The sequence below is a fragment of the Tribolium castaneum genome, chromosome 4 (assembly GCF_031307605.1).
Source record: "Tribolium castaneum strain GA2 chromosome 4, icTriCast1.1, whole genome shotgun sequence".
Taxonomy (NCBI): domain Eukaryota; kingdom Metazoa; phylum Arthropoda; class Insecta; order Coleoptera; family Tenebrionidae; genus Tribolium; species Tribolium castaneum.
The window spans coordinates 11,722,598-11,735,818 of NC_087397.1; the positions used below are offsets into that span (position 1 = coordinate 11,722,598).

The 13,221-nt window shown below is 34.6% G+C and overlaps 3 protein-coding genes across 9 annotated transcripts in view; 2 read left to right on the plus strand and 1 right to left on the minus strand.

Annotated features, from left to right (window-relative positions):
* Window positions 1-13,221, minus strand: part of Sou (Souji) — a 218,301-nt gene that overhangs the window by 86,148 nt on the left and 118,932 nt on the right. The window lies entirely within an intron of this gene.
* cpo (couch potato) overlaps window positions 1-13,221 on the plus strand; it is a 115,128-nt gene that overhangs the window by 35,227 nt on the left and 66,680 nt on the right. Inside the window, exon 3 of one of the 7 annotated variants that reach the window (XM_064356019.1) lies at window positions 3,910-3,939. The exons of the other annotated variants lie outside the window; for them this stretch is intronic. Coding sequence (XP_064212089.1) covers window positions 3,910-3,939 — 30 coding nt within the window. The remainder of the gene's footprint in view (window positions 1-3,909; window positions 3,940-13,221) is intronic. 7 annotated transcript variants of the gene reach the window in all.
* On the plus strand, window positions 5,281-6,516 carry LOC103313123 (uncharacterized). Its single transcript, XM_064356020.1, has 6 exons — window positions 5,281-5,506; window positions 5,564-5,711; window positions 5,769-5,816; window positions 5,866-5,934; window positions 5,990-6,114; window positions 6,175-6,516. The coding sequence occupies exons 2-6, from the start codon at window positions 5,564-5,566 to the stop codon at window positions 6,484-6,486; spliced, it is 702 nt and encodes a 233-aa protein (XP_064212090.1). The 5' UTR covers window positions 5,281-5,506; the 3' UTR covers window positions 6,487-6,516.

Here is a 13,221-nt window from a genome sequence, read left to right on the forward strand (position 1 = left end):
ACGGCAAAACGGTTTCGGGACCATCTTTTAATTATTAACATTTTATAAGTTTGAAAATTGAAATCACGTGATGCTCGATAAATTTATAGCAGGAGTTAGGCATTTTCTGTACAATTGAGAGCGATGGAAACAATTTGTCATTTGTGATGTGGCGAGTAATTATCAAAGTGTTCTTTGTTATGCAGATACATCAATGTAACATTATTTGCTTTGACCATTTAGCATTAAGCAAATACAACATTTAAACACCGAATAACTTAATTAAAATGCTTCTAATAGATTATTTGTGGAGGAACTTTATTTATTTAGATGCGTTCGCTAATGTTTCATGTAAACATTTATTCTCTCCAAGTTTAATTAAATGGGTTTTCAGGAGACGACAACGTCAATAAAAACAGAGACGCGTCTATGCTTTTTTGCATTTTATTAACAATATATTAAGCTATTGTTTTGTGCCAGAATTGTTCACACAATTAGCTTTATAATATGACACAGTTATTGCGTTCAGTTTCCCATATTGTTTGTGAAACAAACAATGGAGCTCAGTTTGCTATGTTTGTAAATGAAAGTTGTTTGAAACATTCATTTGTTACGAAAATATATTTCCAATTACTCGCAATACAGAAAATTCAACTCCAATAATCCCAAACCAAAAGATTTACTAAACAAAAATTTAGGCTGTGCCTCTGCTTCCAAATCTACTAGTTTCTGTGGTTAAAGGCTAAGGTTAAAAATTTATAACACAAAAACTACTAATATTAATTGTAGCTAGCTTCAATAATTTCGCTGTAATTGGCATTTGTAAAGTGAAGTTTTTTGCGTTTTTCTGGATAACCATAAGACTTGAAGCAAAAAACATTGGGAATACGCTTCACATTATCTATCCTCCGGTGAAAACCCGGAACCGCTCCGGGCAACGGTTTCGATTACAGATGAATTTTTAGTTTTTTATTAAAAAAATTCATAACTCGAAAATTAAATGTCCTAGAGCGAAACGGTTAATTCCAGCGAATTCTACGGTTTATTTTACTACTAGCATTACTACAAGCTTTTGCTTACTTAAACTCCGTTTAAATTTAAACTAAGTTTAAACCGTAGTTGTGGTTGTGTTGCTCAGTGGGAAGTTTAGTTAAGCCGCACTGAACTTGTCACTTATGCAGTTGGTAGCACTGTACACTTGAGCACAGAAAAGTATGATGACTTGATGAGTGATGAGGTATGATGACAAAATTTTGTTCTGACAGTTCTGATTTTGAAAACTTAGGTTAAGATGGAATAATATCATAATTTATCAATATTTTGGTACATTGTAGGAATAATATGGTTAGAATAAGAATCCTAAGGTTAAAAATGTATCTTGGAACTCTTTCATGCGCAGCATTTTCAAATTCTGCTTCCTTGTGAAAAAGTGCAATTTATCGTTTTGTGGCTTTCCTCTCAGAACACAGCAATAAACTGATTTGCACAGTTTATTTGTTGCTTTTGTGCATTTGAAGACTTGGGTGTCCTCACTTTTGAAGCATAACAATTTATATAAATAATTTAACTGATTAAAAATGTGTGCCATAATTAAAACAACAGTATCATAGTATCAATAATTCTAACATCATTCTTCCTCTAACTATCGGATTTTGCTGCAGCAATTAAAAAAATAATGTATAATATCCTGAAATAAGAATAAGTAAATTATTATCATTATACTTCTTTTGATTTTTTTAATATAATAACTTACGTGTTGTTGCCATGGCTCTCCACTTATTACTGTTATTGCTTTAGTTTATTTGTTTATCACAAGTTTAACTCAAACTGAACTAAACTTATAGAATTTATTAATTCTTTATCACTAACTAAAAGCATTTTTTTCCACATTTGTGCAAGTACGTAGTATATGGGCTAGATGGCCCTTCAGAAGTCTGTTTTTTCTAAGATTGTTGGTCTGCATATTTTATGATTTTTTTAATTGTCGCATATTTTTCGTAGCAGCCTCTCTACGGGTGTCTGATGTTGTTACATTAAATCTTACTGCAATTTGGGCCCAGGCACCATTTTTTCACTGAACGTAGTCAAGTAGGTATCTTATTTACAATCCAGTGTTAGTTTATAATTTTGAACAAAACTGACCAATTTTTTTTCTTTGCGCTTAAAATTGCTACTTCGGTTTCATTTATTTATTTGTAACCGATTTCAATGAAATTATAAAGTTATGTATATTAATAAGTTTAATATTTAAACTTAGTTTATAGTTAAACTCGGTTTAAGCTCGAACTGAGCAACCGGGCCTTATAGTTCTGAAAAATTTTGCTTGATTTCCAAAGGCCTAAATTTTCAGCGATTTTAAACGACTTTTCCTTGAAATCTACTTATCTTTGGGCGTTTTAAGCTATACTAGAAAACCATATTTGAATGATTTAACGATTTAAAGTTGATCGTGAATTAAACGTTTAAACGTGTCGATTTTTTTAAACTCGATCCGAGAACGTCAATTTGTTGCTAAAAATAAAACCGCGAGTGTGGACATGCGAACAGAATGCAAAAGTAATTTGCGCAAACGTTTAATTATATCAAAAGCCGGCTCTAAAGCTCGCTGTTGTCTTTTGGTGGAATCTCGTAATTATGGTTCGTATGGGGTTATAATCAGTAGAGCGCTTATAGATAAAGTGGTCGTTGTGCTGTAAAATAATTATTTTGTGACGACAGAGAGAATGCGATTTAGCGAGATTTGCGAAAAAGTAGTTTAATTGCATTACAATACCATGAAGCATGACCAAACTGCAAGAGCCATTGAACTTTCCATCAGTAGTCCACCCCTGGATGTTTAATATATTTATCGGCGTTAAATCACGTCCGAGGATATTTTTCCGAAGGAGTGCAGACTCAGGAAGGCGCCGGAACCGACGTCGATCGCATCATCAAGAACCAATTGGTTAAATGACTTAGAATGGCCTCGCCACCTACTTTAATACATCATCATTCTTCCACACACTTCAAAAGCATTTGGCACTATTTTTCATCATCGTTCTCGGTTTAAGCCGATATCTGATGCGGAAGAGACTTCGGAAAACCACAAATCGAACAAAAAATAAGCATTGTGGGAGAGCTACCGTTGCTCCACTGAACTTTCTCACACTTTAAATAGATCACCGATTAACTAGATGGCAAATTATGAAGGAGCTTCCGTTATATATTACACGGAGATCAAACGGTTTTTCCCAATAAAGAAAACATTTTTCTGTGACTTTGCTAAGCGTCTGATCAAGAACCAGAACTACAAATGGGTAATAAAGCAGTGCCAAAGCAAGTAAACCCGTGATTTACGACGCTTTTAAAGTGGATGATAAGTAGAGGATTTGAACGGAACGGTGATCATCACACTTTGTTGTTAGATGGAAATCTAGTACTATTTGGTAAGAAGCACAAACAGACCGTGGATTCGAATGACGTAATGGTAATTTTTCCTTTAAATTAGCGAGAAACTAAGAAAAGTTGCCTTTTGAGATAGCATCAACTTACACACCGAAACGAAAAATAAATAAATGCTAACTTGATATAATAAATAAATCGCGTTTTACTGGCTTATCTACTCATATAAGAAAATTTATAAACCCACAAAACTCACGATTTGCATAAAAGATTTAGCAAAAGATTGGGATTTGGGCAGAACTTGGAACACTATTCATCAAGTTGACACAACTGGAATATTTCTGCTCGTTTTGAGACAAATCACATGAACGCACATGGGCACCAACAACCACGAGAAGTTTGAGAAATAGCCCAGGTGCTAACAAGGAACACTTGTACTTATAAGTTTGGTGCTTAAATAACACCAAAAACATGTTTCTATCTATTCTTGCAAATTTTAATATTTTTAAAAAGTTTCGCAAATTCTAATCAATTTTTGTTTTGTTGCAGGTAAGGATCGCTTTGTGCAGCTGTGAATGTGTGAGTACATAAAAGTGAAATACGAAACAGTTGTAAGAAAGTGTGAGTGTCGTCTCATATTTCAAACAAGTCTTGTTTGCGTGATATAATTAATAAAGTGTGTTAAAAATAATTGGCGCGGCAGTTTTTTCGGGATTTGTTATTTAAGTTGTTTTGCTCTTGGTATTCAATTTTACGGTTCGTCTGCTGCTCGTTTGTAAACTTCTTAGGAAGTTAAAGCAAGATCCTACTTGATGTAGACGGAATTTCAAAATAGACTGTGGTTAAAAGTGATTTATGATTGCGTACTTTTACCATTCCTCATAAACAAAATGAGTATTTTTTCGACGTTCTTGAATAAATTACTTGATGAAAAGTGAGTTTAAATTTCGAGGTAACCGTTATCCGGTAACAACGAAACTTGACGTGATCATTAGAGTAACCGCATAAGGGAAGCCTTCGAGCTTTCAAGTTTTAAAATGCAGTGCACACAACTACGGAGATAAAAGTATAGAATATCATTTTTCATGGCACATACCATATGACGTATATGACTGCACACTCCTTAGCATAAGCGAATTTAAATGGAGATGTATACGCTGGTAATTCGCCATTTCCTACCTTAACAAAAGGCAGAAAGTCATATTTGCGACATTAAATAAATGGTTTGTTTATGCCACGCTCTATATTTTATACTTAATAATAGTCACTAACGTTTTATGCAAAGTAAGGTTTTTACGTCGCAAGTGATGATAAAGGGGCTATCGGCGGCCTCGTGCTAGTTTCACTTTTAAATACGTTGTGATAAAACCACAAATATGAAAAAGAAATGCCTGCAGTGTACATTTTTCTAATTAAAAGCGATCGTGCTCGCGTGCGGGTATATCTTTTCGTAATTATGAGCACCAACGCCTTGCTGACCTTTTATGCGACGTTTTACCACCACATTTCCATTTTTCACTTCTTTTGATCGATTATTGTGCACTATTGTCGACGTCCTGCCGGAAACAATCCATTTTTGAGCCTGATTAAAATTCAAAGTGCGTTCGCAAATACGCATTATTATGCGCGCACCGACTCGAAAGCAAGTATGTTCCTTATTAGGTTTTTCTGCACAAGTTGGGCTAATATTGCATTTAATATGTGTTCATCAACAATAAACCTCTAATTAGCCATGAAAAACACATTTTGCGAGCTCGGGAGTGTAAAACGCCATTAACAGATTAGGGAGGGTGAAAAGTTCTCTAATTGGGGAAAAACATCCATGTACAAAAAGACCATGATATGCGTGCTTTATTTCGCACGGAAAGGGTCACATCGTCCTTAAATAGCTCCACTGTGTAGTGAAATGGAACGAAATATTCGGAGCGTTTCGCTGCCTGTGAGTAGTATAAGCGAACAATTAGTGCTAATGAGGTCATTATCTAATGACCGCTGCAACTTTCTCTTAATGACCGCTACACTTTGGCCGCTACAATTTTGCTATATGTCATACAATATATAAGACCAAAGAAAATTTAGGAAAATATTCAGTGTTGTTCTCGTGTTTGTTCTTGAAGAAGACGTCTTGGTGTATTGTGAAATTAAGGTAAGTTTTTTAAGAAATTATTTTAAATATTTATTAACTGTTGTGAATTTGTGTTAGATGCCTGGAAAACGTGTATCTTCTATGCCATTGAAAAAATCATCTCCGAAGCGTTTTAAAGCCCCAGGTGATGGTGGATGTGTAGAAGAAGAGGAAATTAGTGAATTTACCAACCTGCAACCCTCAACATCTAAGGCAACAGAATCAGGTAAATACTTTATAATTTATATAATAATAGATTAATCATTAATTATAATATTTACAGTGAATGCTTTAAAAAGACGCCTCCCTAACTTCGAAGATGGTCCTTTAGGTAATTAATTACATACTCATTTCTATATTATAAATGTACGTGTTTGTAGATACACTTGTAAATCAAATCGGTGCTGGTCAAATTGACGATAATGAAGTCTTTGAAAATTTTGCTGATGGTAAGTAATAGCAACAACTTATTGAATATGTGAATACTTCAATATTTTCTTACAGAATTTAACTTTATTAATAAAAATGGAGAAAATGAATCATTCATAAAAAAGTTTAATACATTAGCGAGACGTATGAGGTTTTCCTTTAAAGATAATGCGCCGGAGAATCCAATTGAATGGATGCAAGTAAGTGTCACGTTATGTTTGTAAATTAGTTAATTAATTAATGATATTTTCGTTTAATAGAATGCAATTGAAGAACTGTTGGCGCACATTTTTAGAGGATTTTCAAGTGATGACTATGTCGGCTTAGTTCTCGAAAATGAAGAATTCCCCGAGCGACCTGTTTACATTTCCTTCCGCAAATTATCCCAATATAATGTCGCAATGGTGATGGAAACTGTAGGAAATGTTCTTCAGAGCAATCGTGCGTTCTTTGTTAATGATCGTTTATCGATACGGGTGGACAGGGTGGCTTTACCTGTGGGAAAAGGATTTCGTACCGCCACCGATGGATTAGCCGTAAGTTATAATGAACATTGTCTTAGTAAAAATTAATAAATAAATAAATAAATCTAATAAATATGATTTCTGTGATTTTATTTTGATTTAACCCAGAATGTGTGTGTGTGTGTGTGTCGCGCCCGTCCCCGCGCCGCCGCCACCCCGTCCCGCGCCCGTCCCCGCGCCGCCGCCACCCCGTCCCGCGCCCGTTCCCGCGCCGCCGCCACCCCGTCCCGCGCCCGTTTCCGCGCCGCCGCCCCGTCGTCCGCGCCGCGCCCCGTCCGCGTCATGCTGGTGAGTAACGAGATATAAGGAAAGAAAGAAAAAACATGGATCTTGCAAAGTCTTTATTTATTCATGAAATATTTGTTAAACATTTTGTTGCATAGTTTGTCATTATTGTGAAAATCTTTGTTAAATAACTTTAGAAAATCATCAACAGAATTGCCTAATGCGTAGTTTAAAAGAAATAAAGTACAGTATTTGCCACAGACGGTTGAAGAAAAATCTTGAATTTGAGAAATATTGTAAGACCACATCATAGCATTTTTTCTAAGAAATTTTAAAATATTCGGAGGCGGCTGATTTCCAAAACTATCAAAGAAGTATGCGAAACCAAATTTATCAATGTAAACAGCCATCCAATGACTACCCGGGAGGTAATCAGGGTCTCTGTTGATAATAACCATAGAGGGTCTGGTGATTAGGACAGGTAGAGTGTTATACGCAGAAACAAGAACGTGGTGTCTTTTCTTCCGAGAGATCATCTCCAGACACGTTTTGAGTTGTAAAGTATTCATTGTACCAACTAGCCAAGTTTTGTACGTTTTGAACAGCGCACACCGAATCGCTGATTATATGATTCACACAACAATTCGTATCAAAATGTTCTCTCAAGTAACGAAGCGATGGACACTCTAAATCTTCAATGTTTACAATTTGACTTTTTGGTAAACGTTTCAAAAGTAGACGCTTCTTATCTATTCCTTTCACGTATATACACTTTGAATTTTTCGTAGTTTCATTCAATATTTCAGACAACTTTTCGTAGTCGTAATTACCGCAGTTCCAAGAAAGCCCGTGAAAGTTATTCGTCAACCAATCGGCTTGCTTCTGATAACGATGCGGTAAGGTTGAAAGATCATCGGGTGGTTTAAACAAAAAGATGTCTGGTGCGCTTTTGTTCGTATTAAATACAGCTAATTCTTTTATGGTTAAAGTTTCGGTACAATTACCGTAATTGAACCCTTGAAAATCCACAAACACAACCATTTCGGATGACGGGTAAAATGAAAGTAGCAAATTTTTCATTTGTAATAGCAATTTATTTATCACTTATATAAATTTATCAACTACTATAATCTACAATTACATTACGTTTTTTATCAATTTCTATTACACTATCAAATTCACCATACACTAAACAATTGACAGTTTCTGTAAGAGCAGTGTTAAAACCAACTTCTATTCGTAAACTTCCGTTCTTTATCAAATTCCATGAAAGAGCATTATGCGATGATAAGTCAGGTGTCAAATCAAAAACAGCTATTGAATATCCATCAGCATAATTATCACGTGAAATCCCATTTCCAGTGTTTAGAAAATGTATACCAGTACCAGAAAATAATGTGTGGTACATTGAAACAAATTTCTTATTTGGACCGATAAATGTAGGTTGTAAGGGTTTACTAGGAATTTGGTTACCATCCACGTACAAGGATAGATAGTTTAAACCAAAGTTTTCGAAATTAAATGGATTTAAGGAATAATCACCGTTAAATGCTTTATTTGTCACAAAGCACAATGCACATCTTTTTGGAAGTTGGCCCAAATAAACATTATCCAATGATTTTCCTTGTACTCCTTGCGGTATAGTCAAAACCTTTAATTCTGTTCGCGTAATTGGATATTTTGCAGTTGAAAGCTCTAAAGCCTTTGCATGCGCAAGTAATACGCTTGGATTTATCCGATTTCTTCTAATCATTAGAGTTGCATCAGTAATTTGAATTTTTCCATTAAGATTATTTGATGACATCAATGCAAAACTATCACGAGAACGTACAAATTTTAATCTCATTTCTACACCGTTGATTAAAAATTTTTCTTGATTAAATATATCACAATTTAAGTGACCAATAAGATCGACTTCTTTACTCGTCGACGTTAGTTTGAGTCTATTGGCGAATCCACTGTTCTCATTGGTTACTACATTCATTTTGCCTGCCGTATCGGCGTACCATAATCCACAAGTTAAATGGGAATTCTTCGCCCCTGAGTCATAATTTAAAAGTGTCTCCAAATAACATTTATAAGCGTATGTATTATTTGGTGGTGAAATCAGTTTTTGATTTAGGTATACATCAACTTGACTAAACATTGAGTGGAGAATATTATTAACTGGACCAATTGTATCTTCAGCGGTATAATTACTACCGTCATCTTTGCATATTTTAATACAAAGTGAAAGTAAAGTTTGCGATAAATCTATATAGTCTTCACCACCTGGTATTACAAATTCTAAAGGACTATTTTCAGATATACTAGATACAGTTTTGTAATGAACCCATTGACCGCTTTCGATGCTTGTTTGAGTTGGCGGTAAAGCAAAAAGATCCAATTCACTTTTCGCGCACTCACAACTATGAGGATGTAAAAACGACATTCTAGCTAAAGATATCTTGATGTTTAATAACTGAACTCGTTTTACACTTCTTTGCAGAACGACGTGAAGAACTATTCTGACTTTTATTTTGTACTAGCCTTCTTTTTATAGATCCAGATCCTACCAAGTTGTCTAATTTATCTTGAGCTTTTCGTTTCAAATTTTCAACTGACTCATTTACACGTGTCTTGAATGCATCCTTTACAGGCACCTCATTAACAATGTCGCCAAGAAAATTTGAACCAGTGCGTAGTGTTTCCTTACCAATTGTTTTAACACCACTCTTTATTAACGGCATTACCGTACGAAAAAGTCCCCGTAAAAAACTACCAATACCATAACCCTTTTGGTAACTAATTCCTTTGTAAATAGCACCTACACCTGAACCAGCTTGATTGATGTAGTAATCGTGATAATGACATGAAGGCATTACGAAATTTTTTTAAAATGAAGTTTAACGCACACTGTTCCAAACTGAAATGGCACTTTCTCACCAGTTGCACTTCTTATATCAATTTCAATGTTTTCAAATTCCCTTTTCAACAGAGGCACGTAATGCGGATGCGAAAATAATTGCGTATGATGTGTACCGTAAATGTAGTGTTTATTATCGATAACAACGATTCGAATTACTTTTGCCATTATATCGCCCACCAATTGTGGTTCAATTATATCACTGTATACGAAAAGTTGTGAAGGCAAACCCAACATAATGTTTGCTGGATGTGTTGAAGTTTTACTCAGTACATTTGTATCCGGTTGAAAACCTAATTGTAGACTTAATGTCGGTGAAAATGATAGACTTGTCAGATATTTGCTACTGCTTGTTACAGTTACTCTTTTTGAACCATCATTTAATCTGAACTCAACATTATCTTTTACTAAAACTCTTACCGAGTTTAGAGCATCCACAATAGATTCGATCGTTTCGTAGTTACCAGCTTCAAGCTTAGTCTTATATTTCGTCATAATTACATCGTGTTCAAATGTGATCGTTTTCATTTTAAGATCGCGCATGAATTCTTTCGAAGACTTGTATTTCCTTCTTCGAACCTGATCATCGATCCATGTCGCAAAACGGGGATCTTTAAACAATATGTCAATGGCTTTTTCACCTTTTTGCATAATCGCCGATAAACTAAATTCAAAAGAGCAGTAAATAATATTTTCACCACTGTTGATGGTTAAGAAGGAACACGGATACTGTATTTCCGAAAGTCCCACACACCATTCACCATCCAAATGAACAGTTTTTGGAAGTTGTGTGCAAAAGTGCGTTGTTGTATTTTCGGGAAAGTAATTGGTTGAGCTGTTTGATACCAAAGTTAAATAAAATTCGTTATTCATATCGATGTAAGGGAACTGCACGGAATCCACGAGTTAAACTTTGAAGGATAATTTTTCCACTGCACAAAAATTTCACATTTACCTCTTTTATATCGCTTCTTCAATACTTTTTCAATGTGAAATGTACTCTGGGGGTCGTACGTTACGCGCTGTAATTCGGGGTGATAGAAGACGCCCTCTATTGGTTCATCCATTAAATCGGAAATTTTGTACACAACGGGTTGTCTCATTATAACATCAGTTATTTTGAATATTTCACCGCTCCAATTACTCATGTAGCCTTTTTCAAATACGTGCTTGTACTTGGTGATTCTGACGTAATCTCCAACTTTGTACACATTTTCGAGTTTGATCGTTTTAATATTCTTCTTTCTCGTACTCATAATGTTATCGTATACTTGCGCAACGTTGTCAGGATTTACCTCGTTAGGAGCCATTTTAATAGTACGATGATAAGAATTATTGTAAGAGTGCATGAATTCGGGTAATACATCAATGTATTGCATATTATTTGCAAACGTAAAATATTTATGCATTTTTGTTTTTAAAGTTTTATTGAACCTTTCTACCACAGCAGCTTTTACATCAGGATTATTTGTTACATAATAATTTATATCATATTGTTTAAACAATTTTTGGACATTTTTCGCTAGAAATTCTTTTCCCTTGTCAGTCTGAAGATTAACCGGAACACGCTCATCAAATATTTCTTTAAAAGCTGCAGCCACTTCATTTCCCGTCTTTGTGTATAAAGGTTTAACCCATGCAAACTTGGAAAATACATCGATGACAGTTAATAGGTAATTTACACCTCGATTATGTTTTGCGATGTTTCTCATATCTATTAAATCAGCTTGAAATAAATCGTCTATGTTGGTTACATGATAACTATTTCTAGGAAATCGACGACGAACTTGCTTATGTAATGTATAAGATTCCACACCTTCTAGCCATTTATTAATTTTTTTCTTATGTATATTTGTAAACTTAGCTAAGTTGTTAGGACTCGAAAAACCAAGAGGGTCACGAGGTATAAAATATCTTTCCTTTATTTCATCCATTTTTGTCTACTTGCTTTCATACGGCGACCAAGGAACTCTCAAGCGTTTTTGTTTTCTTGATGACGATCGCATTGATTTCTTCGTTATTTGACTATCCTCTTCTTCTTCTTCTTCTTCTGTGTCAAACTTTGACGACGATATTGGTTTTACTTTCACTTCGTTTTTTACTTCTTGCTTTTCAGCACCTTGTTCATTTATATATTTCAAACGTTTTGGATTAATTATAAGAGTACGTGGAACGTTTATTTTATACAAAATTTCCGCAAAATTTTTCCATCCGACAGGCTCGGCATTTAACTTATTACTACTCTTCATAACATCAGTGATTAGATCAAATATATTGGAACCAGGAATTGTGTTTCCATCGTAGATAACGTTTCCGGTTTCATTCCATGCAACTCCATTGTGTGTTAAATTGTTTAACAAAGCATTCGCTTTAACTTGTAAGGGTCTTGGTAGGGAACTCAAAATGTTTCGAGTAATTCGTTCAGATTGTTCTAATTGATTTTCTTTAGAATAAATCACAGGTATGGTAACAGGTTCACGAGAACGACTTATCATTTTTAGATATCTTTGAAGCACTTGATTATACAAAATCCATTTTTCATTATCATCAATGTTTTTCGTATCTATGATTCTTTTCATTTCATGATCTAAATCATTTAGGGTGTTTGGCTGAGTGCTTTTGTTATTATGCAAACGTTCAAGTTCGGATGAATCAATGAGTACCATTTTTTTCGTATGTTCCATTATTTATTAAATAAATGACCCAACACACCCGAAATTATTGGAGCCAACAACAATGGTAAGAAAGCACCTCCTTTTTGCACAATTAGTTTCTTTTTTCTCTGGAGAGATAATTTACGATTTACTAAATTTCTCAGTAATTTTTTATGTTTCTTTAATTTGCTCTTTTGAGAACCATTTAAAGGAACTTTCCCTAATAACGTATTGTGAGCGCACTCGCATATACAATGCACCAAGTTTTTATCGGCAGAATTAAGAATTGATTTACGATAAACAGGTGTTGTTCTATGCAAAAATTTTAATAACTCGGCGTTTCTTTCTAACGCTCGCGACATCTCAACGACGACTGACGCATAAACTACTTACTTTTATATTTATAATCTCTCTTAGGTATGTATGCATAAGAAGGTTCTTCATCAGGTAGAATATTTGTTCGAATACGGAATTCATCTGGAGTATCTTGTTTTAAATCAATCAACAAATAACCATGCGGTCTCATTGTGGCATCCTTATAAGCTTCCTGGATAAATTTTATATTTTCAGGAAAAATCTGTCTAGCTAAGAAATTAATTTGAGCTTTATCACGAGGATTTTTAAAATAAACGATATAGTTCGCATTCAAAGAAATATCTCTCTGTCCTTTTCCTTGATGAAACAAATTTTGCGTAATGTAGAAGACACTAAGGTTTCGATGATGACTTCCCTTAGTGAAAATATCGACCACACTGCCATTAGTCTCTCTCATCAGATCATCCAAAATTATCAATGTCGCTTCTGTACCATCAAAATCATTCATATCAGGAACGCCTTGACGAAATTCAAGATTACTATTATTGATTACATTAGTTTGATACAACGGTTGCCACTCGTCATAAAACCAAAGCACTCGTTCAAATTTTTTATCACAGACCGAATTTATGTGGTTCAAAAATCGTATAATAAAGTGCGTTTTTCCGCAAGCAGTTGGACCAG